This window comes from Propithecus coquereli, unplaced genomic scaffold (genome assembly GCF_000956105.1).
Source record: "Propithecus coquereli isolate 6110/MARCELLA unplaced genomic scaffold, Pcoq_1.0 Scaffold163, whole genome shotgun sequence".
Classification (NCBI taxonomy): Eukaryota; Metazoa; Chordata; class Mammalia; order Primates; family Indriidae; genus Propithecus; species Propithecus coquereli.
The window spans coordinates 3,075,622-3,102,861 of NW_012140858.1; the positions used below are offsets into that span (position 1 = coordinate 3,075,622).

At 42.1% G+C, this 27,240-nt stretch overlaps 2 protein-coding genes across 2 annotated transcripts in view; both read right to left on the minus strand.

The window, feature by feature from the left end:
• RNF183 (ring finger protein 183) overlaps positions 1 to 1,373 on the minus strand; it is a 6,588-nt gene extending 5,215 nt beyond the window's left edge. Inside the window, exon 1 of the mRNA XM_012641159.1 lies at positions 1,184 to 1,373. The gene's annotated coding sequence lies outside the window, so the exon portion shown is untranslated. The remainder of the gene's footprint in view (positions 1 to 1,183) is intronic.
• Positions 1,374 to 14,015: 12,642 nt separating this feature from the next.
• WDR31 (WD repeat domain 31) overlaps positions 14,016 to 27,240 on the minus strand; it is a 27,043-nt gene continuing 13,818 nt past the window's right edge. The window contains exons 3-10 of the mRNA XM_012641137.1: positions 27,024 to 27,153; positions 24,915 to 24,989; positions 20,608 to 20,752; positions 20,410 to 20,510; positions 18,808 to 18,875; positions 17,670 to 17,811; positions 16,105 to 16,267; positions 14,016 to 14,177 (exon numbers count right to left, since the gene is read on the minus strand). Of these exons, the coding sequence (XP_012496591.1) occupies positions 14,017 to 14,177; positions 16,105 to 16,267; positions 17,670 to 17,811; positions 18,808 to 18,875; positions 20,410 to 20,510; positions 20,608 to 20,752; positions 24,915 to 24,989; positions 27,024 to 27,153 (985 nt within the window). The 3' untranslated portion in view covers position 14,016. The remainder of the gene's footprint in view (positions 14,178 to 16,104; positions 16,268 to 17,669; positions 17,812 to 18,807; positions 18,876 to 20,409; positions 20,511 to 20,607; positions 20,753 to 24,914; positions 24,990 to 27,023; positions 27,154 to 27,240) is intronic.

A 27,240-nucleotide genomic window follows, 5' to 3' on the forward strand; every position in this document is an offset into this window, starting at 1 on the left:
AAATTCTCCTCCATCCATATGAAGAGACACTCTGCAGCCTTTAAAATCATGTGATAAAACATCTATTGATATGGAAATACTTCTGTGATATAATGTCATTAAGTAAAAAAGAACCAGTAATAAAACCGTATTACAATATAATCCAATTTTCAAAAATATGTGTGCAATGGAAAATATGTCTGGAAAGATAAATAACCAAATGTCAGCCATGGTTATCTCTGGGGGCAAGATTATAATTTTTTTTAATTCTCTTATCTGAAAATTCTAACTTTAATAAGCTTGTATTACTATCCTTAAAGAGCTCTTATTTCCACCCAGACCAGATCTACATTCTCTGAAGTTCCATGGCCAAAGCTGGAAAAGGCTGTTCAAGAGGAGGAATGATCTCTATTACTTGGACATTTATCTGGGGTGCTCCCTGCAGGGGCCCACTGTTGTTTCAGCATCAGCCGGTGAGAAACTCTGGCTATGTACTGACCCCACCCCAAGCCAGGACTTCTCAGCTACAGTAGGGCCTAAATGCCACCCCAAAGTTATCACGTTGGTCTATGAACAAGTCATCATCAAATATTAATTGTATGTAGCATCACCCCAATGTTTTCAACCTCAAGATGATAGAGTTGAAGAACTGGCATTTTCATGGCACTTCACAGTTTATAAAGGGCCCTGACCCTTGCTGGGATCTAAGTATAGTGATACATCTAGATAGTATAATTGCCTTTTACCATTTTTTTTTCTGTTTCTTTAAGGCTGTTTGATCATCTAAAACCACCCTGTGAAGGAGGCTGAATGGGGAGTAGAAAGTGTGCTGGCTTTGGAACCAGACTTATTTGCTGATCTTGGACAAATGGCTTAACCTCACTGAACTTCCTTTTCCTCTGTAGAAGAGGCTAACAATCCCACTTTGCAGGGTTGCTGTGGAGAAGGAATAGTTTATGATGTGCCCAGAAGAACACAGCAGGTGCTCAGTACATATTTAGCATGATTATTTTATACCCATTTCATAGATGAGGAAGCCAAGACTCAGAATGGTGAAGCGACTTGCCCAAGGCTTCATAGCTAAAGAGTGGCAGAGTTTGAAAGATGATCCCAGAAGCCAGCCTCCCAGACTAGAGGTCACCTGCTGGGTGATGCTGCCTCTCAGGACTCTCCAGCCCCTCCATGACCCTCTCCAGCCCCTTACCTGCTCCCTCAGAGCCACCTCCTTCTCCCTTCCGAGTGCAGCACTGCACGCATGTGCTCTGATCTCTGCTTCCGGAAGTCTGGTTCCAGGCAGAGTGGGCAGGTCTCATTTACACAGGTCTTAGCTCTTGGCCAGATTTCTCTGTTTCAGGTTTTCTTCTTCCTTCTGGTGACTTCGGACTGTCTACACACAGTGGAAGCTTTGGTTTCTTTGTCTTCTTCCTGTGAGTCGCACTCGCTTTTTCTCCGAGGGGGTCAGAGTCCACTCATCCTTGGTGGCCTCTGGCCTCTGTCTGTATCGGGTTGATCTCCTGCCGTCATCTGAGATTGCACTCGCCTCCGTGCGCTGACCCGCCTGGACTCATGCACAGCCTAACTTTGGTGAGAAGGCAGGACATGTCTGATGCCACTTCTGCCCAGATAGATCCATCCCTGCTCTGAGCCCCTACAAACAAAATACGAAGAACTCTTGCAAAATACTAAGAAAAGAGGCAAATAATCCAGCAGAAAAATAGTCAGAGGAGAGGCAGTTAAGCGTATGCGTGAAGTCCCAAGCAAGTCAGATTTCTAGGTCAGAGGCAAGTCCTCTCTCAGAATCCAGATTCTACGTATTAGAGATGGAAACTTGAGCAAATTAGTTGATTTCTTCAAGCGTCAGTTTTCTTACCTGAAAATGGGGATATTAATCTCCCTACTTGACTGCAGATTAAATGAGATAATATACATAAAGATTGGCACATAGTAACACAGTAATTGTTAGCTAGAATTATTATTATTACATGATCAGGTATGTTCACATGGCCCATCTTTGTTCCCTCTCGCATTCTCTTTGTACTTACAGTCCTCTCCTTTTATTCCTTTACTGACCTTTTCAGCAGCCTTTGGAGAATAAACAAATAAATGTATCTGATTGGTGATGTAATCAAATGCCCCAATTCTCTCATTTTACGGTTTTTTACATTTCATTTTATTTTTTTTGCTATGAAGTTCTAGAGGGGCAAAAGAAAAGGAAAAATATTTTTTTAAAATATTTTTAAATAGGTATGACAACCCAAAATAAGTGACCCAGGCAAAGGTCTCAAGCAGTGGAGGTTTATTAGCCAAAGTTTGAGAACATGCCTGGGAAAAACAAAAACCACAGACAGACCCGTGACTGTTTTCCTGAAGGGGAACTTGGGAGCTTCAGTATTTAAGGGCAATGGGGCACACAGAGAGAAATAAAGAGGGGAGTGGGCAGGAAGGCAAAATGGTTACATTCTTATGAGGCCTTTTACATAAGATAGGGGAATGTCAGAAGAGAAAAAGGCAGTGAAGGAAGCACCAATTATGTGGTTGTCCCTGGGTAGGTGGAAGAATATTTGATCCTATCTTGTCTCTGTTCTGCACCTGGGAAGATAAACTTGTCATTCATTATTAGTGTGGAATCAAACAGACTTCAGTTTCAGGAGCTAGACGTAGCCTGCACGGTTACAATTTGCACGTCCTTGCTTAGGGGAGGCCAGCGAGGAATTTCCTTATGAGTGATCTGTGGGGCGAGTGTTTCACAGGTGCCTGAGGCCTTTACCTTCCCTTTTGCATAGGGAGTTGGATGGGAGCTTGGTTCTAAGATTTTTATTTTCCTTCACAGGTAATACATTCATGTAGTTCAGCATGTGAAAGATTTGATTTTGGAATGAAAACTTTCTTCTAGCCACCTAGTTTCCCTGGAAATCAAGGTATTATATTATCAGTTCCTTGTATATCAGTTTCTTGTGTATCTTTCCAAAGATGCTTTATGCATACACAAACAAAATGTCCATGGCAAAATGTCACTGTATTTCTTTTCCTCCTTTTTATATAATGTGTGTATTGTAAACACTGTTCTGCATTTTTTCATGTAAAAATGTATCTAAGATATCATTTTGTATTAGCACATAAAGAGCTTCTTTGATTTTTTAATGGTTGTATCATATTTTTATTGAATGGCTATAGTATAGTATAAACGACCTAACCAATCCCTTATTGATCTAATCCCCTCATTTTAAGTATATAAATATTGGATGGAAGAGTAAATGCTGAAATGATTACTGGTTTTAACGTAGCCTAGAAGTGTGAAAAAAAAATTGTGGACTTGGGGAAATTTTAGATCTCTAAAGAAGATCTCTAAGCAATTGTCCTCTTTCTGAGCTGGAGACAGAGGCATGTGATTGTTGAAGGCCTCCAGGTTCCTCTGAGCTCTGGAATTCCCTGCTTTCCCATGTCAGTGCCAGTTAACTAAGGTTAGTGGGGATTCAAGACACTGATTTAGTCCAAAAGATCTGGTTTGTATTTGATAGTTTAGAAGTCATGCTTTCTGCTTTGGCAGCGGTAGTGCCAACCATGAAGAAATTCATATACTTTGACTTAATAATGTAATTCCCAAGAAGTATCAAAAGATATCTTTTGGTTGAATGAGGATGTTCATTGCAGTTTTATTTTAACCACAAATGATTGGAAACATCCCAAAAGCTCGTCAATTAAATGGAAAACTACATAATCATTTAAAATAATGTTGTGACAGAATTTTTTTCACTTGTAAAAATGGTCAAAAATATTAATACTGCAAATGGAGATGGGGGAAGCAGTTTGAAATGGTGTATGTAGTATGAGCCAGATTTTGTTAAGCAAAGTTAATGTATAAGGACTGAAGGGCCGTGAGTCAAAATGTTACAATGGTCATCTCTGGGTGATGGCCAGTAGCATTTTTGTTTTTTTCTTGCTCATCAAATATTTTCTAAATTCTCAAATAAGTATATATGACTTTTGCAGTAAGAAAGTTCACTTGGTGGGGGGAGGGGGGGGAAGGGCAACATACATAACCTAAACATCTGTACCCCCATAATATGCTGAAATAAAAAAAAAAAAATGTTCACTTGGAAAGTAAGTTGCAGGTAGGGCAGGTGGGAAATCAGTCGGGGCACAGCAAGCATTGAAATAGAAACAAAATAAGCCATGGCCCTTTTCGGGGTCACTAATTGTCTGGTGAGTAAATGTATTATCACAGTGCCTGTGGGTGGTCAGGGCTAAGGAGTAGTTTGCAAACAGTGGAAAATTTTTCCGGGAGATATCCAGAAAAGATAGTACAGCATCTCAGGAATTTGAGAGTTAAACTAATTTAGTTCATGCTTAGGGGGTAAGGTCAGCCAGCTGGAAAAGCACCTCACCTAAGCAGTACCTTGGAACTGGGCGAGTGGAGAGTCATGAGACTTAGTGGAGCCCAGCCAAGGTCTGCAGCAGAGGCACAGGGGGCGTTAGCCCATCTGGGAAGGAAGAGAGAGCAGAAGGCAGGAGGATACAGAGAAGGGGAAGGTCAGTGTTTAGCAAGCCCCAGCCAAGGGCAGGGGCAACTCTCCCTGGGAGGGACACCAGATTGTCATCCCTCAGAGCCTTGTGGAGGCCTGTCCAGAGTTTAGGACAGTTCCAGAAGGAATCACATGGACATTGTTCGAAACGCAGATACTCAGACCCACTCCAGATCTACCGAGGCAGAATTTGCACTTTTATAAGATCCCTAGGAGATCCGGAGACGCATTAAAATGTGAGGAGTACTGGTTTAGGAGAAATATCTCCACCATGTGCTCTTTGACTCATCCTGAATATGTTCATCTTCAGATTCCTGAAGGCTTCCCAAGGACCCGGCACTCCAGACAGGACACGGCAATCCCAACCTGGGAACGGGCGTCCCCTGCCTGTGCTTTGTGCATCATCTGAATTTGCTTTGTAAGTCACAATCCCTTACGCAAAACCTTTGGGGCCACACTTGTTTCAGAATTTAGAAATTTCCATATTTTAGGAAGGTATGATGATGCAGTTACCATATATTAAGTAACTCCCCCAGTGAGATCTGGGGCAGCACCCTATAATCAAACACATTACTATTCTGCAGTTTATTGTGAACACTGATACCCAAAATAATAAACACCATAAGATCAGGTAAGTTGTGGCACCAAATTTAGTGAAAAATCTTGGTTTTCAGAGTGTGGGGATTTTAGAATTGTGGATAAGGGTTATGGACTATTTTGTTTTATTATTTTACTTCTAGAATGTGTCAACTGCATAAAGTTAGAAACACTGATACAGTACTATTTCCCAGTCTTGCTAACCTCAGACTTAGCAGGAACTGCAAGATCTAGATATTCTTCAAATGTAAAGTAGCTCACATACTTCATCTTACCAAGCAGGTCACATCCAGCATGGTGATTCTCAGCTCAACTCAAGCCGTTCTTTGAGGATCCGTTGAATTTTGGCAAAATTAAGCCACTTATCCTAGCTAACATGGAGGCTACATGTCAGAGCTGAGGCTGGAACCTGTGATCCAGTGCCTTCCTCACCCCTTCCCTGAGGACAGCATGTGTGAGCTCTTGGGCCCTCTCAGCTACTGTGCATGACTGCAGAGGACGGGCTCTAGCTGAAGGATGAAGGTAAAGTACCTTCTGCACTCGCCGGCTGGTATGTTACAAACACAGAACTGAAACTGGCCAGCGCTTTCTCCGGCTGGTCTGTGAATGAAGCATCTGGTCTTTCAACCCTCCAGACTTCCAGGCACATGACAGTGGCAGGAACCGGCCCTCAGAAGGTCCTGGGTGTGGGTTGGCCCAGGCACAGTCAGGTGAGTGCCCACGCTTATCCTGAAGCCTTTCTCCAGGTGAGCTCTGCCGGGAAGACATTGGCGAAGAGTAGGCTGGGGCTGTTTGTGCAGGGAATGTCCAGGGAGCTTCCAGGGAGGCCTCAAAGGTCTTCTCCAAATGATAGGCGAGAAGGCTACTGGGCCAGGGTCCATCTGCTCTTGTCACGCTTGGCTGGCAGAGGTGGCAAAGGGACACTCTCCCAGGGCTTTTATAATGCCTACGTCAGGAAGCCAGAGACCTCCCTCCTCTCTGGGTCTGCAGACTCTCATTCTATTCCTCCTCGGGCCTCCTGGTCTCTCCCTTTCTCTGTGGCCACGCTCCCTCTCTCCTCTGTGCCCTCTCTATATCTGTGCAGCTTCTCTCCTCTCAGGGGAGCTTATTCGTTAACTTTTGGTATAATGCATGTCCAATATAGGAAAATTAGGAAACGCAGATGAATATAATAATTCCTGACACTTAGAAACAATGGTAGGAACTATTCTGGGGGCTCCACCTGAATTTTATAACTTAGCCTTGACGGCAGCTCTGTGGATAGGTGCCATCATCATCTTCTCCACTTTATAAATGAGGCCACTAAGCCACTTAACCAGAGAGGTTAAGTCATTTGCCCAAGGTCACAAGGCTGGGAAGTGGCAGACTGGGATTTGAACCAGGCAGCCTGGTGCCAGAGTCCTTCAACCACCAGGCCACACTGCTCCCTATAAGGGAAAATAAACTCACCTGAAATCCCGTACGCAGAGATAATCACCCACACATTTGGATGTATAACTTTTCTGTCTCTTTATATTTTAAATATAGAAAAATACATTTTTCGTAAGTTATAAAATATGCCACACTCTATGTACTGTTTTATAGCCTCTTTTTTTCACTTATCATCTTTCTACATCATAAAATAGTCTTCTACAACCTCTTCTTCAAAATGAAGGTAGTCTTACTGTCTTTTGATTGTAAAAGTGACAGTAGGAAAAAACACGCATTTGCTTGTATGTATATGAAATGGCTCTAGGATACGCTAGTTGCTGCTCACGCTGGTTACCTGTAGAGGGAGCCCAATGGAAGGTAGACAGGGATGAGAGGGAGAATTTTTATTGTATAATCTTTGTACTTTTGATTGTGGCTACGTGAATGTATTATCTATTTCAAAAATGTTTAAAAATGAAACTGATACATCCCTATTGGAAAAAAAATCAAACAATATAGGAAGACATAAAGTAGGAAATAAATTCATCTTGAAACTCAATATCCAGATATAACGCTGTCAATATTTTTGCCTTTAGCTACAAATGTACAGACATATGTATGGATATATTTTTACCAAAATGGGACTGTGCTGTATGGCAGTGTTTTTTTACCTGTGTTTTTCACTTAGGGTGAATCATAGGTAGCATTCCATGTAGCCTCATTTTAGACATCTGCATGGTTATTAGTCAGGTGAAGTTAGCCAGTTACCAAAAAACTATTTCCAGATGAAGTGAGTCCAGTATCTGGACATGCAGTGCCAGCTGACACCAACCTCCATCACCCAAAGCCGGGCTTTTCAAATTGCTGTGTGCGGAAACTTAATTTAAATGGGCAGGATGCTGTGTTCCAGACCCTGGAGAGATAACATGTGGGAATGGGTTGTATGTCTGTGATGTTTAAACCTATATCACTTATTGCACAGGAACAAACACCTCCCACCTGCTGCCATCCCCTCAGTCTCTGTGCCCACTACCACCAGGAAAATGCCATTGAAAGTAGAGGGCCTTGCGGGGAAGAGCCAGTCTGCATGTCCAAAGACCTGAGCTCCCATCTGGGCTCTGACACTTGCTGTGTGACTTTGGGCAAGTCACTTTTCTTCTCTGTAGAACAGAGGCAGCACTCTCCACATTGCCTGAGAGTCTTATTTTACTGGAAGACTCAGATGAGATGATGATTGTGAAAGTAGTATGTAAAATATAGGGCACTGTATACATATGCAATTGTATTGTTAAATTCTGGCCTCTTAACTGGAGGTGTCAGGGAGAAAGGTGGATGCCAAAACCAGTTGTCCCAGCTTTCTTCTATTGTTGGCTCACAGAGCCAACACTCCCCTGCTACACTCTACAACATCTACACACTCATCTTTAAAACTGAGAGTTGTAAGTCAAGAGCACAAAGTGTTAGCAAAGGTGTGGGACAACTGAAACCCCACTAACTCTGCTGCCCAGCTGGTGGGAAGTAATGCATTAGGTTATTAAATATGAAATGTCCTATTTCAGAATTTTAGTTTATTATATCTCACACAAGAAGCAGTGCAATTAATCAAAGTATGTGCCTAAACTATCTACACAGTTTTGCCATCTTAACAGTAACTTGCTTATGTCTGCAGCAAAGAAGCCTGGAGAGCAAGTGGCCATGAAATTGTGAAAGGCATTTTCCACAGCTTGTTGAGAATTGAATATTTTTCCTTGCAAGAAGGTGGTCCAAAGCCTGGAAGAAGTGGTAGTCAGTTAGTGCAAGGTCTGGTGAATACGGTGGATGACAGAGAGTTTCCAAGGCCAGCTTCTGTAGTTTGAGCAGCATTGTTTTTTACCACATGTGATCTTGCAAGAGGATTGGCTTGTCTCTATTGACCAATCTCAGCTGCTTAATCTCAAGCATCCTCATCATTTCATCTAATTTGTTGCAGTAGACATCTGTTGTAATCAATTGACCAAGTTTCATGAAGCTGTACTGGATAATACCAGCACTGGACCACTAAACAGACACCATTAGCTTTTTTTGATGAATATTTAGTTTTCGACTATGTTTTGGCACTTCAGCTTTATCCAACCATTGTGCCAAATGCTTGCAATTGTCAAAAAGAATCCATTTTTCATCACACATGACAATATGGTATAGAAATGGTTCACCTTTATATTATGACAGCAAAGAAAGGCAAGTTTCAAGATGATTTCTCTTTCAATGCTTATTTAATTCATGTGAAACCCATCTGTCCAGCTTCTTTACCTTGCCAATTTGTTTCAAATGATCCAATGTTGTTGGAATAGTAACGTCAAACCTTGCTGCTAATTCACACATAGGTTGAGATGGATTCGCTTCCACCACAGCTTTCATCTCATCATTATCCACCTTGGTCTCAGGTCACCCACATGGCTCATTTTCAAGACTAAAATCACCAGAATGGAACTTCTCAAACCATTGACATACTGTGCGATCATTAACCACATCCTTCCCAAACATTTCATTGATATTTCAAACTGTCTTCACTGCATTGGTTCCACGATGGAACTCATATTCAAAAATAATATGAATTTTTGACTTATCCATGGTTTTACAAATATTGCTCTAAAAATTTTTTTTGAAAGATAATCACAAGCCAAAATGTGCATTTGAAAGAATGAGGATGTACCTTCACAATAAAAAAACAAGAAGTGTCAAACTGAAATGTCAGAGATATCAACTGTCAAACGTAGTACTTAAGGAAATTGGACATTCCATATTTAATAACCTAATAGTGTCAACCTCTTTGGAAGATTGTTTGGTGGTATCTACTAAAGCTGATCATATGATTTCCCATATGGCCCAGCAAGTCCTCTGCTAATTATATCATGAACACAAATACATTCATATGTTCATCAAAAGACATGTTATTAGAATGTTCACAGCAGCACTTTTTGTGAGAGTCCCAAATTAGAAACTACCCCCAAATGCCCATCAGTAGTTAAATAGCTAAATTACAATATTTTCACACCATGGGATACTATACAGCAATGAGAATGAAGGGTGTTCAACTACATGCAACAACGTGGCTCAATCTCATAAACATGTTGAGCAAAAGAAGCCCAACCAAAAATAAGAGTACATACTTGTTTCACGTAAATCTATTGTTGTATGACAAGCCACTCCAAAACAATGTCTTAAAACAACAATTTATTATTTCTCATGAGATCGTGGAATATTTGTGCAGTTTCTCTTGATTTTGCCAAGTTTACCTATAAGGCTGCAGTCAGTTGCAGACCTGGCTGGGTGGGAATGCCCAAGGTGACCTCCTTCACATGACCTTCTTCCAGTGGTGCTTGGTCCTTGCCCATGTGGCCTCGACCACCTTCGTTACATGGCAATCTGAGGGCAGCATTCTAAGAGGGTGAAAGTAGAAGCTGCATATTGTCTTAAGGCCTAACTTCAGGAATTACATAGTATTCATTGCCCTACATTCTATTGGTCAAACCAAGTCAAAAGGTCAGCCCAGATTCAAGGGGTGTGGAAATAGACCCTAACTCTCAATCAGAAGAAGTCATATTGCAAAGGGTCATGCATACAGGAATGGGAGAAATTTGTGATCCATCTACAATATGATATGATTCCACTTATATAAAGTAGAAAAGCAATCAAAAGCAATTTATGCTCTTACAGAGTCCTTGATAGATAGGCCTGGAGAGGAGTACGAGGGAGACCATCTGGATATGTTATGCTGCTTCATCTAGGTATTGCCTACTACAGTGCGTTCAGTTTATGAAAATTCAGTGAGCTATAAACTTATACATCTGAAATTTTTTCATATTACCATTCCTGGATTAAAATTTAAAAAATTATATAGTGGTTTAAAAGAGTGAAGTTCATTCCCTTTCAGGTAACAGTCCTGCCAGTGAGGCTGGCGGGGCAGGCCAGTTCCTCAGGGTTAGGTTATTCATTTTCATTTATTCATGCCCTCCCCCTCCACCCTCCCACGTCCTTCTGTCTTGCTGTTTAATTATGTTGTCCTCCTGAAGAATTGAAGCTGTTAGTGCCAGTCTGCATTCCAGCTAGTGGGGAGGGACCCAGAGAGGTAGTCCTGGACAAGCTATTCTTCCCAAACTAATTAGGTGGAAGTTACACACATCACTTCCACTCACAATCCACTGACAAGAACTTACTCCCGTGGCATGCCCAGCTGGGATGTAGTCTTAGCTGGGCAGCCTATGCCAAGAAAATGTGCCAATTTCAGGAGACAACTAGCAAGCAGTCTACCACATTTTTAATGGTAAAGCTGCTCTTTAATAATTATGTTTTCAAGAGGCCATTTGAAAATAGCAAAGTTCCTTTTCCTTGGTGTCAGAAGATTAAAAACACCAAGTGATGTGAGTTCCATGCTTTGCTGTGTCAAAATGAAGACATTAATAATCATCACCCATTTTCCTTAAATATATAAATATATTTAAATGATAAATATGTAAGTAAACATCTAAATTTATCTAAAATTTAAAATATATAGTTGGCCAGATTCCAAGGCTTATATATTTTCCTGGAAAAAAAGTCAACTGTCTTTGGAAAATTCCTTGATCTGGTTTTAGAGGGGCAGCCTCTAAGATGACTTGTTCAGTGAATGAATGAATGTTTAGCAGCCTGTATCTTCAGTGCTGGGGGTATTTGATTAGGGCATGTCAGACTAAAAAAGTCCTCTACAAACACTAGCATTTATTTTTCTATTTTCTACTTAAAAGGCATAGATAAAGACATCAAGCATACATGTAGAGTTTGGGGAAATAATTTTATTAGTAGTAGAACCCTGCTAACTCATCAGAGGCCTCCCATTTTCTCACATGTACTTTCCCTCTTATAGTAGTAGCCTGTCCCCCTTCCCTGGGACCCCCTCTCAACCCACTCCCCTGGACATTCGGACTTGTACCTGTCTTCTTTCTAGGAGAAAGTGTCAGCTGCAGCAATAATCCAGAATATGCTAGCACTTTCCCTGAGACAGCTGTCTACCGCCCCTGGGCACCTGGCCAGGAGGATCTCCTTGGAGCCAAAAAGTTAATAACTGATCTTGAAAATACACAAACAATGTCATGGTCTATGAATTTCTAAACTGAACAGGGAAATTTTGTGACATCATGCAAAGGCAAAAGGGTGCAAAGGAAGGTGTTCCGGCTTTGAGTCAGGCAGACCCAGATTCAAAGCTCAGCTCTTCCCCTTCGTATATGTGGAACTTTGGGCAAAGAACTGCACATCTCTGGGCCTCAGCTTTCTCATCTGTGAAACAGGAGTAACAGTGAGAATTGTAGTGAGAATAGATGTATCCAGCCTTCTGTAGGCGCTCATTGAAGTAGTCTCCTCTCCCACTACCCCTTTGTCTTTCTGGAGCTCAAAGATCCATAACTCAAGGGATCAAAGGAAAGCTGAAAAATGACTAAAGGGTTAGAAGATCTAAGAAGAATGGATGAAGGAATGGAGACATTTAATGTGGAAATGAGGGCATTTAGTCTGGACAGAGAGGACAAGAAATAACTATACGACTTTGCTTGGCATGTTATATAGTTATGTCCAGTCCTCAGAACAGCCCTGCGAGGGAGGGGTGATGGTGAGCCCATATTCTAAGTGAGGAGGAAACCGAGATTTCTGTAACTTGCCCAAGGTCATCCAGCTAAATGGAGAAGTGGAGATTCAAACTTGGGTCTGACTTTGTACTAGCTGAAGACTAGACTCCCCTCTCTCTCCTCCCCTCACTGGAGATAGCATGGGAGAAGAGCTAGACCGCAAGAGAAGCAAGGGGACAAGGGGGACAAGGAAGACGCCTGCCAGCCACTGGTTTCAGGGACAGGCAGAGAGCAGAGAAGAGAAACGCAAAATCTTCCTTTGGGACTCGTCAGAAAGGGACTCTCCAGCCCTCAGATGCCTTATGCGTGAGCTTGTCTGAAGGCAGGAAGGACTTCATTTTCCCTGGAGAAAAATGGGCTGGTGAACACCAGGCTAAGGACTGACTCCCAGGGGCGACACGCACAGCCCTGAGCACTCTGCTGTTCCTCACTAAAGAGGGCTCGATGGCTGAGCACAGTTGACTCCATTGTTCTCCTTTTTCTTTTTTTTTTAAAAAGACAGGGTCTCACTATGCTGCCCAGGCTGGCCTTAAACTCCTGGGCTCAAGCCATCCTCCTGCCTCAGCCTCCCCGGTAGCTGGGACTACAGATGCACCACCACACCCAGTTTCCCTCTCCTTTTTTCTATACAGTCTGTTGTTATTTCAGAGCTCTCCTTTGCCTCACTCTGGCCATTCCCAAGGGAAAAACAAACAAATAAATATACATACATGTATATATTATAATATAAAGTCTTATTTATATAAAACTAAATAAAAATGTTAAAATTGCAAATGAGATTTTTTTTGGCCTCTCCATTTTCTTATCCATAGAACGGGTTTGCTAACTCCTGTAACTCTGGGCAACACTCTTGTAATTGTTGGCCTCTTCAAGATATCTCAGGTCTGACTTTCCCGTGAGCTCAGCAGCGCCGCGCTAGGCAGGTACCAAGAACAGGCAGGGATCACCACCCCCCATTCTGCTGCTACTCGGAGTAGAAGCCACGGCTCTTGCTTTCTTGCCCTAACTTTGATTCTTCTCATTGCTGAGGAGCAGCGACTGGCGCGTAAGCTCACTGTGTATGATCTGCCTCCTCTATGGAGCTGCACTGCTCTTTCCCATCTTGATTATTTTTGAGGTAACCAAAACAGTCTCTCTCTCCACTGCGTTTTTTCTTTTGTTGGAGACACGGAAACTCGAGCCCTGGGTTCTCTCACAGACAGGTGCCTACCACTCTTACACTTATAGGTCATCATTCTGGGCAGTAAAGTTTTTTGGAAGAGTAGTTCCAAAAGATCACTAAAAAATTACATTTGGATTTAACTGAAATTGAGAGCCTTAGGTTTGTCCATGTTTCTGAACTCCATACCTGATTTTGAACTGCTGGACTTAAACTGACTTTTTTTTTTTTTTTTTTTTTTTTTTTTGAGACAGAGTCTTGCTGTGTTGCCTGGGCTAGAGTGCCATGGCATCAGCCTAGCTCACAGCAACCTCAAACTCCTGGGCTCAAGCAATCCTCCTGCCTCAGCCTCCCGAGTAGCTGGGACTACAGGCATGTGCCACCATGCCCGGCTAATTTTTTCTATATATTTTTAGTTGTCTGATTAATTTCTTTCTATTTTTAGTAGAGACAGGGTCTCGCTCTTGCTCAGGCTGGTCTCGAACTCCTGAGCTCAATCCTCCCGCCTCGGCCTCCCAGAGTGCTAGGATTACAGGCGTGAGCCACCGCGCCCGGCCTTAAACTGACTTCTAACACTGCTATACCTTCTAAATGAAACTAATCAAAGAATACCAGCTCTACATTCCACTCCCCGCAAAATAACACAGACACAAAGCCACATTGAGAAAGGAGGGGCCACGGTTTGATATTGTCCAGTGAGTGTCTCTTGGTCTCAGAATGCTGCCACTTCCCGCAGTTCCAGCCCTCGACTGTGGTCCACTCTGAGTAAGTAGATTCCTCTGTTGAAACTTGCACACAATAAGGAGGTGGTGTCACTAACAGCCAGGGAAGTCAAAGGTCCTGATCCATCCAGAGACAAGGTGAAAAGGCAAGCTGGGGAAGGAAGGGGGAACAAGCAAATTAGGCCAAGAGTGCAATGTCATGAAACATGACGTCTTTGTGAGAAATCCAAGGAAATAAAGCACTTCCTGTACATACCTAATCCATATAAGAGAGGCCCTGCTTGCTTCAGAGGAAAGCGCACCAGCAGGCAAGTCAGAACCTGGGTCAACCTGAGACGTCAGTTGTAGAGAGTGGCACGTGGGCCAAATAGGATGTAGACCACCAAGAAGTAGTTTAGACATCTGGGGCCTCACTGGCTAAGGACACGTTAAAAAGGTGCCCTCAGTCACTTGCCCAGAGAACAAGGCAGGGGCCGGGGCGGGGGAGGAAAAACAGATAAGGATACTAATCTTTTAATCTTTTTTTTCCCTTATTTGGCAACAGGGTCTCACTCTGTTGCTCAGGCTAGAGTACAGTGGCGTCATCAGAGCTCACTGCAACCTCAAACTCCTGGGAACAAGGAATCCTTCCACCTCAGTCTCTCCAGTGGCTGGGACTACATGCACATGCCACATGCTTGGCTAATTTTTTTTTTACTTTTTATAGAGATGGGGTCTCACTATGTTGCTCAGGCCGGTCTCAAACTCCTGGCCTCAAGTAATCCTCCTGCCTCAGCCTCCCACAGTGCTGGGATTACAGGAGTGAGCCACCACGCATGGCCAAGGATACTGGTTTTTAGCTAGTGGCTTCCTGGGGTCTTGCTCCCTTTGAGGTAAAGGATAGTGCAGGGAACTTGAAGGGCAGTATCTGGGGCTTTCCAGCTGACCCAGTCTGCCTCCACCTGCATCCTGAAGACCACTCTTCTATGAACTATGGGCACACACCTGGTGGGCAGGGCGTTTGTGCCACCCAGACAGGTCGATACTTTTAGACCTTGTTCTCCCTGGTCTTAGGTATATGATCATTAAATCTAAAACATCTGCTCTCCCCACCTCCCACAATTGTTACACCTGGGCGGTTGGAAAAGCCCAGGTGTGAGGGTACAGCAGGGCTGTCCTTGCTATGAAAGTTTGGCTTGTCACCACAGCTGTTTGCAAAGTGTCAATAGACACAGTCCTGCCTTTTTTCTCTCAGGGAGATACCCTATCTCCTCCTGACAGGAGCTAAATTCTGGAGGATTGTTGTAGAAGGGATTTGGTATAAAGTTGTTTAAGTTAATGCTATTCCTATTTCTGGCAGAACCCTGTGTCCAGGACAGAATAGCATGGAGGCAGTGGTGTGCTGGTAAACTAGCTTTCTGGAAGAAAAAAACAACACTTACTCATAGCACTTGTCAATTTTTATAAAGTGTAAATACCCCCATCGTGTCCAGATTTCAAGCTACCAAAGGTTTAAAAACCAGCTTGCAAAATTCCTGAATATTTATCAATCTGCCAGTAGGAGGTGGCCGCAGCAGTCCAAGGACTCTGGTGAGCTGTTCCATAAGGCATCTTTTATCCCTGGTGTCATGACCTTACTGTGATCTTAAACCTCAGTTACCGAGTCAAAACAGAGCAGAATCACTCTGAGACTATCCTTACTCCCCGCCAACTATCCAAGGGCTGAGGCTTTGGCTTTAGTCTTTAAAAAAAGATTTGAAAGGTGGTAATTCTTGTTCCCTTTTGTAGACATTTTGAGCATTACAACTTAAAACCTGATGAGGAACTTCAGGTAAAAAGAATATAAGAGCCAAATATATTTGAGCTCTCAGGAATGAGTCTATACAACATGGTACCAGGAAATACATGGTGATGGCCTCTAGCCAGAGGCTGAACAGTGAGATTCTGGCATCTTGATGTCATCTCTTAACCACTAGGAGACTGGACAGCAGCAGGAGATGGGTCACTTTGTACATGCTGAGCAATGGGAAGAAAGAGTATTAAGAAGGCCTTTAGGACTTCATGTACCTTCTAAGAAGCACTGACAGCAGGCTCCTTACCTCCAGTATCTTGGTCCCAAATCTTCACCTTGCAATCATGTGATGAGGTAGCAATTACAGGCCTCAAGGCCAATGCTCTTGGTAGGAAGACACAGGATGCAACGGTCTGGAAATGCCCCTTATATTCACATATTCTTTTCCGTGTCTGTCTTAGATCCCACAACTGCAAAGGAACAACATGGACCAGCTCATACATACTATTTATCTAGCTTCATCCATTAATATCCATCTTCCCACCTCCCATGATCCACCTACTCCTTCCACTTACCAACTCATGCAGCCACTTATCTTCATCCATCTCATCCACACGCCCAACCGCCCATCCATCCGATGATTATTTTAAGCACCAACTATGTCCCAAACAACCCTGGTTATGGATGTGCCAGAAGGGTCATTGCCTTTTTCATGGCGAGAGAAGTAAAAGCTCCCAGTCCTATAGCACGATGGAATAGTATGGGGTTGCTTGCTTTCATGACAACTCAAGAGCCGCCTTATATCATCAGCCTTTAGGCACCTGTGAGTCCTATGGGGACCCCACAGTTAGAAGTGCCTTTTCATAAGTACACACAGGCGAGGACATTCTGATTTAATGCCTAGATACTGAAACTTGATTCATGAAGACTAGTGTCTACAAGAAGGAACATGCCAGTCAGTGCTGCCCGTCCCCACTCTTATTAATACAGATCAGACCACACCTGGAGAATAATGTTCAGGGAGGAGAGCAAACTGAATTGTGTCCAAAAAAATAATGAAGTCACTGGCACTATGTCATCCAGGGAATAGCTGTAGTACTGGAAATGCTTATCTTGGAGAAGAGATGCTACATTCAAAGCCTGATCTACCACTTACTAGGGGTGTGGTCTTGCACAAGGTGATTTCAACTTGCGACACCTCTATTTCCTCATCTGTAAAATGAGAATTGTAATAGTACCTAACTCATGGGGTTGTTTCTAAGAATGAAATGAGACACTACATGTAATGTTTTCAGCCCAGTGCCTGGCACATAATAATTGTTTGATAAAATGGGAGCTGTAATTGTTCTATCTGGATACTAGATAACCCTTTTAACTGATATTCTACAATTATGAATCTAGGGTACTTTGGGAGAGCCTAGGCAATCGATCCCAAAATTAACTGCAAGGAAGGTATATGGGTAAGGGATGGCATGTGTCCTGGACCCAGGATGGAGCTCCAAATTTCCTGAAGAGTTTCAACTTCCTTTCCTGTGGCCACATGTATAATGGGAATTCATTTGGTTCTTCAAACAGTCCCTGCCCCCTCCAAGCTCTGGTGGGAGTAGGGACATCAGCAGGCTGGTTCTGTGCTTAGCTCCTCCCTATCTTGACTCTCAGCCCATTCCTCTTTGCTACTGCCAATTCGGAGAGCCCTAGGTTAATGACTGTTTCTTAAAAGCAGCATCTGGAGTACGAAGGATCACTCGCAGTATGCACTTGAAGTAGGCCTGAGCCATTAGCAGAGCCTGCCAATGTAGCCCAGCTCAGGCATGAGCCCAGAGTGATTTGTTCATCAGCAACCAGACACCCAGACCTCACACAATCTCCTACCGTGGCCTCACAGCCTTCTCCTCCAAAGCCGCTGCTGCAGGAGACACACTTATGTCCGTCCACGCTGACTTCACAATAGGTCTGAATGTGCTGCTTTGCGGGAAACGTATGAGCTACCTGTAGCCCCCGACTGTCCCATAATCTGAAAGAAATTCAAGCAGGAAATGAGTTTGTAGTAAATGTGTCTGAAATACACCTGTAATATCCCACTACCATAAGAGTCTTGGCCTTTTGCTACTGAGGCAAGTCAGATTGGAATGTCATGATTTACCTAAAAACAGCAGCATGAACCAGATCAATCTTCGAGCCTCTAAAGCTGGCAGGAAGTAACCAAACTGAATGACGTCTGAGTTCTTTCTATTTTGAGATCAGTTAATAGGAATTTAGACCAAGCATCTTAATTGTACAAGTTAATTTGTTAATTTGGTCCTTTGGGTCACTGCTTTGACTGGACAAGAGGATATTTCTGTGCCTGTGATTTAAGTTTTTAAAAAGATACTTATTATGATACAGAACAGTAGTCATCATTCAGAATCAGATACAAAAGATTCACAGGCCTTGGCCAGCCTTGGCCATGGGGTCCACTCAGGAGTGTTTTGTTTTGCCTCTTGTCTCATTTTTACCTCTTTAAGCCATTCCTACATTTTCTAAGTAGAATCTTTTCTCAGATCTGAAGTTTCCAGGTGTGCTCTTGCGTCTAAGAACGACTGGCTTCGTTTGACTCTCTGATGCTGACTCCGACCCTGCTTCCTCGCTTTAGCTGGGGGCTGGGCAATTGAGAATGCCAGGAGCCACGCAAGGGGAGCAAGCAGAGCCAGGCAGCCCGAAGAGTAGGACAAGCAAGTGCCTGATCCTGAAGTTAATCCGAACACATTCCCACTGTGGGAGCTGCTGCATCAGCTGCTTCGAAGTTATCCAGGACAGGGGCTTTCTCATGGCCTGATATCCTGCATCCAATCTCTACCCCGATGATCCATGGGGCCAGATCAGAGAGGCCCCAGCACCAGTGAGGGGCAGAGGGGCGGGAGGCCCCGGGAAGAACACAGCAATGCGGAGATTCAGGATAAGAACAGAGTCACACAAGTATGAGAGCCACAAACCTCACCAGAAACACTTTGCTGCTGCTCAGTAAGCCTACCTGATGGTTTTATCCTCAGAGGTCTGTAGTATATATGGCTCTCTGGGAACCCAGCACAGGTGAGTGACCTGGAAAAAGCAAAATTTTCAAAACCTCTCCATACCAAGTCATTCTTCTGCTGTAATTCCTGTAAACTGTGCTAACTAGCATCTCTGCACCTCTTGTCAAGAATACTGAGGTAGCAAATTTGACTTAGAGGGATTTTATGCTTTGCAGATGCCTATCACTCATGCTCTACCTGCAGCTCTTAGGTTATCAGAAGCAAGGTAGCAGCTGGGCCAGTTGTGAGTACCAAAATGCATGCAGGCACCCTTAGGGTACCTGAAACCCCAGCCGTGTGGCAAAGAACGGCTGGCCAGGTGGCAGCTAGGAGAATAGCCCTTGTTGTAAGGTCGGACCACTGAAACTTGAGTCCAGCACCTCATGGGTTTCAGTAAGAGCGATCATATTTCTCTTTATCCCTGCAGCCCCCTGCTGGACAGGCATGAAACACTTTTCAAAACAACTCAAGATAACAGCATTTGATTGTCTTCCAATAACCGCCACAAATATGGAGGGCATGGGGCAAGCACATTCTGCCATGGACAGTTGTCTTCAAAATTAGAAAAGATGGGCTGGGTGCGGTGGCTCACACCTATAATCCTAGCACTCTGGGAGGCCGAGGCAGAAGAATCGCTTGAGGTCAGGAGTTCAAGACCAGCCTGAGCAAAAGTGAGACCTTGTCTCTAAAAAAATAGAAAAAATTAGCTGGGTGTGGTGGCATAAACCTGTAGTCCCACCTACTTGGGAGGCTGAGGTAGGAGGATCGCTTGAGCCCAAGAGTTTGAGGTTGCTGTGAGCTACACTGACACGACAGCACTCTAGCACCAGTGACAGAGTGAGACTCTGTCAATCAATCAATAAAAATAAATATAGATTATTACTGAAATTTGACGACCAATAAAGGAACATCTACCATGGGTTAGGCACAATGACAGGTTTTTCACATATATTATCTCGCTTCATCCTCTGAAGAACCCTATCAGGTGATATATTTCTCCCCACTTTATAAATGAAGACACTGAGACTCTAAGAGCATAAGTAGCTTTCTTGGGGTAACACAGCTAGTAAATGATAGATTCCCGATTCGAACCTGGGTATGGCTGACCCCAAAGGCTGTGCAGTTTATACACCAGTCTGCTACCAGAGAACAACTGGCCTTCAAAAACAGAGCAAATCATACATAAAGCAGAAGGTAATGCTTATCTCTCTGCATGATGTTACACATACAGAATGCACAATAAGCATAAGCTGTGAGCTCCTGGAAGACAGGAACTGTGTCCTTGGTCACTAACCCTGTTCCTAGCACAGCGTCTGGCCCACAGAAGAAATGGAGTAACTATATTTTGAAGGAATAAATGAGGATACTATTTTAAATTCCAATATAAACAAATGGAATCATTCTCTGGAGCAGAAGACTCAAGAGATCACCTAATCTAATAAGCCTGAGAGGCCAGGGTTGCACGGAAAGTCAGGACCCAAAGCTCTCTCTTGGCCCTTTCCCTCACCCCATACCCCATGCTCCCTCTGCTGCCCTGTTCTGTGCCAAGTCTGAGTTCATACCACGTTCCTGGAGACAGATGCTCTCTCCACACACTGTCCGGTCCCCACATCCCACAGAAGCAGGGTGTTGTCCCGAGAGCCGGTGCACAGCTGTGATAAGTCTTTGGAAACAATGGTAAGAAGACAAACCATGAGCTGGGACTTGAACAGGGTTGTCCGAAGCACAGCTGTATTGGGAAGAGATCTACTTTACTTTACCTGGACCCACAGCCAATCCAGTGACTACCATAGCATGGCCAGAAAATTGCTGCCTTGGTTGTGAGGAACCATGCAAGTCCCACATCATGACCATCCTGTCCCGAGAGGCACTGAAGAACTGGTTTGATTTGGGAAGACAGGCTACCTGCTCAGGTAGAAAACAAAACAAAAACTGAAATAGCTCTGGTGTGCTTGTTAGATTGGACTTTAAAATGGGGGAAAGACGGGTTTGTGTAACTCCCTCCCCATGCACATTTTTTGAAAGAGTAATACCTAAACTTGAAATCCATGAATGGAAAGCGCAGGCTGGTTTGAATTTCCACCTTCATCCATGCTGTGCTACCCTTTCCTCTTTAAGTAGCAGATTTCCTCCTGTCCTTCAAGGTAAGGTGAAAAATCTCACCTCCTCCATGGAACCTCCTCAGACCATCTCACTTCCATGGGATCTCTCCTCTTTGGGGTCCTGGAGAACTTCCTCTCTGTGTGATTTCTTTGGCACTTCGTGATCACCCCCTCCAAATGGGTACAGTGTACAAAGCACTCTCACATGCCTCATCCCAGTAATCATAGAACCACCTTACATTAATATTATCTCTTATTTTGTGTTGTAATGTCACTCACTGTATTTTTTTTTAAAGAGATTTTTTTTCTATATTTTTAATCACATAAAGGTCCATTTATTTCTACTTTACCCAGAGATTCCATAGGAAAGAATGCTGGATCTTCTGATTTACTAAGATGATCATATTTTTCTCCTATTGACCAATTAATATAGGGAATCATATTTACTAATTTCCTAATATTAAACTATTTCTGCATTCTTAGAATAATGCTCAGCTAGCCATAGTATGCTATTCTTTTTTTTAAAAAATGTTAGATTCTATTTCCTAATGCTTCCTTTATGATTTTTGTATCCATACTGGAGCAGACTATGAGTAGTATACCCACCATCCATTATTTCTATTCTTACTTAATAATAAAACCTCTATATTGTTGGGTATGGCAATGCATTCAGCTATAAATTCAGATTTTCCAGCCCCCTTGAAGGGGTAGCCAATGAGATATATGTGGAAGTGGGACTTCCAGAAAACTCTTTAAAGGAGCTGGCAGGCACAACCTTTTGCTCTTTTCCCTTCTTCCTTCCTGCTGCCTTCAAATCAGATACGATGACTGGAGTTGCAGCAGCCATCTTGTGAACAGGAGGTAACCTTAAGAAGGAAGCCAAACTCTGATGGCAGACAAGAAAGATAGAAGGAGCCTGGCTCCCTCATGACTATGGAGCCACCACACCAACCTTCAACTGTATATTTCAGGTATTTTTATTTGGGCTTTCTAGTATGTGAAGCCATATCTAATTTCATCTAACACAGGTTTTTGTTGGTCTGTGGTTTTTGTCATATGCTTTGTCAGGTTTTGCTACTGATGTTATAGTGGATTTATAAGAAGAATTAAGAAGCTGTCTCTTTCCTCTGTACCCTGGAACAGTTTAAACTGCATCAGAACTATCTCTTTTTGTGAATTTGAAAGAACTCCTTTGAAACCATCAGAGCCTAACACTCTATGACAGGTAATTCTGTTGTACTCATGATGAATTTGATGTGAATCTCTGTTCCATTTAATACTTTTTACCTTGAATACAATTTTATTTGATATTATTATCACAACTCCTGCTTTCTATTTATTTGCATTTGCCTGATATATCTTTGCTCGTCTTTTTCTTTCCTGTTCTGATCTCTTTCATGTTGTTTCCTTTTTTTAAAATTGTGGTAAAATATACATAAAACTTACCATTTTAACCATTTTTGAGTGTACAATTCAGTAGCACCAAGTACCTTCATATTGTTGTACAACCATCACGACTATTCATCTCTAGAACTTTTTCATCATCCCAAACTGAAACTCTATCCATTAAACCATAACTCTCCATTTTCCCCTTACCCTATTCCCTGGCAACCACCATTCTACTTTCTTTCTCTATGAATTTGACTATTCTAGGTACCTCATATAAGTGGAATCATACAGTATTTGTACGTTTGTGTTGGTTTCTTTCACTCAACATGTTTTCAAGGTTCATCCATGTTGTAGCATGTATCAGAATTTCATTCCTTTTTAAGGCTGAATAATATTCCATTATGTGTATATTACCACATTTTGTTTATCCGTGCTTCTGGCAATGGACGTTTTGGGTTGTTTCCACTTTTTGGCTATTATAAACAATGCTGCTATTAACATGGGTGTACAAATATCTGTTCTATCTTTGCTCACCGTTTACTTTCAATCTTTAAGCTGCTTTGTACTAGATATGTCTCTTTTAAACAATGTGTAGGTGGCTTTAGTTTTTAACTAAGAGTACTCTCTTTTAATAAGTGAATTTATCCCAATTACATTTATTGGTATCATAGATATGTTTGGTCTTGTTTCTTTCATCTTTTCTATTGTTTTTTAAAAAACACTTCATGTTTTCATTGTCTTCTTTTTCTGTAAAATTACGTATTTGTTTATAGATTTCTTCCCTCCCTTTTTATTTTTTAATTTAAAAAATATGTAATCTAAATTCTTCTAATTCATACCTTTATATATGTATTAATATCCTTAAACCTATATTCCCAATTTATTAACTTCAGAAAGAAAACAGTATAGGTACAGACTCTTCCCTGTGAAAAAAAAATTTTTTTAATTAGCACAATTACATTTAATTCTGTCTCTTTCTCATTTTTGTATGTACTGTCTTGGATTTTTGCCTCAGTCTATTATCATAATATTGATATTTTGCATTTTATATATATATATTTTTTTTTTTTTTTTGAGACAGAGTCTCACTGTGTTGCCCAGGCTAGAGTGCCATGGCGTCACCCTAGCTCACAGCAACCTCAAACTCCTGGGCTCAAGCAATCCTTCTGCCTCAGCCTCCCGAGTAGCTGGGACTACAGGCATGTGCCACCATGCCCGGCTAATTTTTTCTATATATTTTTAGTTGTCTGATTAATTTCTTTCTATTTTTAGTAGAGACGGGGTCTTGCTCTTGCTCAGGCTGGTTTCGAACTCCTGAGCTCAAACAATCCGCCCGCCTCGGCCTCCCAGAATGCTAGGATTACAGGCGTGAGCCACCGTGCCCGGCCCATTTTATATATATTTTAAAAGAATCATAACATTACATTTCATCTCATAGCACTGTTTTTGACAATTCTTTAGACATAATTCTATGTTTAACTGGATTGAAGGCCCATACCGTGAATTCAGTTTGGAACTTCTTTAATATTCATCATTTATTCACATTCTTTAATGATATACCTTCAATTGTATTATTGAAGAATGTTTTGCATATGTGGAAATGTTACAAATTTAAGAATGTCTTTCTATTGCTTTTATGTATGCACACCACTCTGGCTGCATAAAGGATTAAGTCGCATTCTTTCTCTTGCCATTTTATAGACATTGTTCTACTGTCCTATGGAAGCAGGTGCTGCTGAGAAGAAATTTGAAGCCAAACTAATTTTTCTTTTACATTTTGGTGACCTTTTTCTTCTGCTAGGATCTTGCAAAACTCATTCTTTTTTTTTTTTTGAGACAGAGTCTCACTGTGTTGCCCAGGCTAGAGTGCCGTGGTGTCAGCCTAGCTCACAGCAACCTCAAACTCCTGGCCTCAAGCAATCCTTCTGCCTCAGCCTCCTGAGTAGCTGGGACTACAGGCATGTGCCACCATGCCCGGCTAATTTTTTCTATATATTTTTAGTTGTCTGATTAATTTCTTTCTATTTTTAGTAGAGACGGGGTCTCGCTCTTGCTCAGGCTGGTCTCGAACTCCTGAGCTCAAACAATCCGCCCGTCTGGGCCTCCCAGAATGCTAGGATTACAGGCGTGAGCCACTGTGCCCAGCCTGTAAAGCTATTTAACAAATTAATATTTATTTACTTTTGTTGACTTTTTAAAAACTTCCCCAGCTAGACTAGAAGGTTGCTAAGCATAGGGATTTTGTCATTTTTCTAGCTATAGCAAACACACAGTAAGCCTTCAGTGTATGTCCCTGTTAAATCAGGATAGGTCAAGGAGGGTTGTTATTAGCTATTCTCTATTTACTACCTGCGCTATTATGGGGTTAATAACCAAAGAAAAACTGTGTCCAATGTACCTGTAACAACAGCTAAGTAAATGGGTTGCTCTGCTTTTCCTGGCTTCACAACATCAAATGAAACCCTTACATTTTTCCTTAGGATTGAACATTCAATCACTCTTAATATCTAGAGCTATTAGATATCCCTTTATTCTGTTCCAAATTCCTTTCATAATAATAATCGTTTGACAATTACCTTGGTGATTTCACGTTCATGTCCTTTGAACCTTTTCACCACATTTCCAGTTTTCCAATTATAGGCCACAACTGTCTGCAGAGAGTCATTAAAATATTTTAGTTTAATCTCTGAATTTTTGTTTATCTGAAACTAGCCTTTATTTCATTCCTCACCTTAATCTCTCCCTTGTCACTACCTCCCTCTCTGTCAAGTGACTTGCTTCAAGCCTTAGAGGTTTATTGTTACGCTCCTTCTCACATTCCCTTCCTTTGAGTTTCTTTTCTTTCCTTTTGATCACTTCTCTGTCTCTCCCTAAGACACTGAGCCACTCCTCTAAACCTTACTGCTGAGAGTGGGACAATACTCCCCAAGGACTGTTTCAGCTTGAGGTTTTGGTTGTAGATGCTGAAGGAGAATTCTACAGGGATTAGGTTCCCCCGCTACTGTATTGCAATTTTTTTTTTTTTAAATTAAAAACCTAAACCTTTTTTTTTTTCTTTTTTTGAGATAGGGTCTCACTCTGTAGTCCAAGATGGAGTGCAGTAATGTGATCACAGCTCACTGTAACCTCAAACTACTGGGTTCAAACGATCCTCCTGCCTTAGCCTCCCAAGTAGCTAGGACTATGGGTACACACCACCACCTTGGCTAATTTTATTATTATTTTTTGTAGGGTCTCATTATGTTGCCCGGGCTGTTCTTGAACTCCTGGCCCCAAGCGATCCTCCAGCCTCAGCCTCCCAAAGTGCTGGGATTACAGGCATGAGTCACTGCATCTGGCTGATCTTAATCATTTTTAAGTGTACAGTTAAGTATATTTACACTGTTGTGAAATGGATTGCACCTTTTTTTAAAATTTCAAAAAGAACTCATCCATAATCCCATCTGCCAAAAAGGATCATTGTTAAAATTTTCTTTCCATACTTTGTTCAGGTGGATACCTTAATATTTTATTGTGAGCATTGCCCTCCCTAAACAGGATTTTTAAAACATTTTCTGGTCAAGTCTCCACAGTTCATTGCAAGAGAGTAAGGAGCATGTATTTATAGTGGACCCAGCCCTTGTTACACTTGACCTCAACTTTCTAAATAAAGGGCTGTTGAGAGAACCATTCCTAGTCTCCTAATCTGCAAAACAGAGAAGGATAATCCTTGCCCCATCTACCCCTCACTGGGGTGAGTGAGGCTCATATAAATAAAATTTCTTACATCTAAGATGATACAGATTTTAAGACAAAATGCTGCCAATTAATCTATGATACTGAGATGTATCCTGAATTCAGAGGTTTTAAAATGTGTAACATATACATTTTAGAAACAGTGAAATACAGTATGCAAATGGAATATGAAGATTCTAAAAGGCTTTTAAAAATGAGAGACAATATTAGTAATATTCTCCATAAAAACAATCAGTGTTTTTTGCTACCAATATCCTAGCTCTGAAGGCAATGATAGATCCAAACATGAAGGAGAGAAAGCAGTTAGATTCAAAGTGATGATAGGAGGAAGGATAAAACATGGAAGGGAGGAATCATGATGCCACACAAGTGTAAAGATTTTGGCAAAAGCGTAGCATAAAAGAAGCAACTAGAGAGTTCCTTTTGTGGATAAATAACTTCTGTGTCTGCCTGTAGATGTCAAAAGGGATTGGCTGGAAGAATAGTCCTTGCCATTTATAAAAAGCATGTGGGTGGTGAGGCATAGTGCTAAGGGTCTTACCTATGTTCTCTTATTTGATCCTTACAACTGTCCTATGAAGTGGCATTATTATATCCCCACTTAACAGATAAAGAGACTAAGCTCATATACACAAGGAGTGCAATGCGCACTACCCAAAGGATGGACATATTTGAAACACAGACTTGGGAGGGGGAACCAAGGGCAACACACGTAACCTAAACATCTGTATACCCCATAATATGCTGAAATAAAAAAAAAAAATTTAAAGATTTACTCAAAGTAATAGAAAGTAGCCAAGCAGGGATTTAAACCTAGTCTTTCTAACTTGAAAGCCCATATTTTTACTCTAGTCAACTCTGCTGCCAGCAACGCAAACCCTAGACTTCTTTCAAAATAGCTTCCCTTTCCTGCTATCAGTTGGTTTCCCAGGAAACCCTGCAAACCCCACCTTATCTTTTCCTCCGGAGACACAAAGGTCTGAGTTCAGAGCAGCAACAGCAGAGACGGTATCCACATGAGCTGGGCTATACTCTTGAAAAGCTTTAGTTTGAATTCTCTCTTCTATAATTCCATCGGGCCTGCTAAAGAGAGGATGGAACATGAGAGGCCCAATGGCATAGGAGTGGAAAGGGGAGCAAGGGGAGGAAGAATGTGGGCTAAGGTGG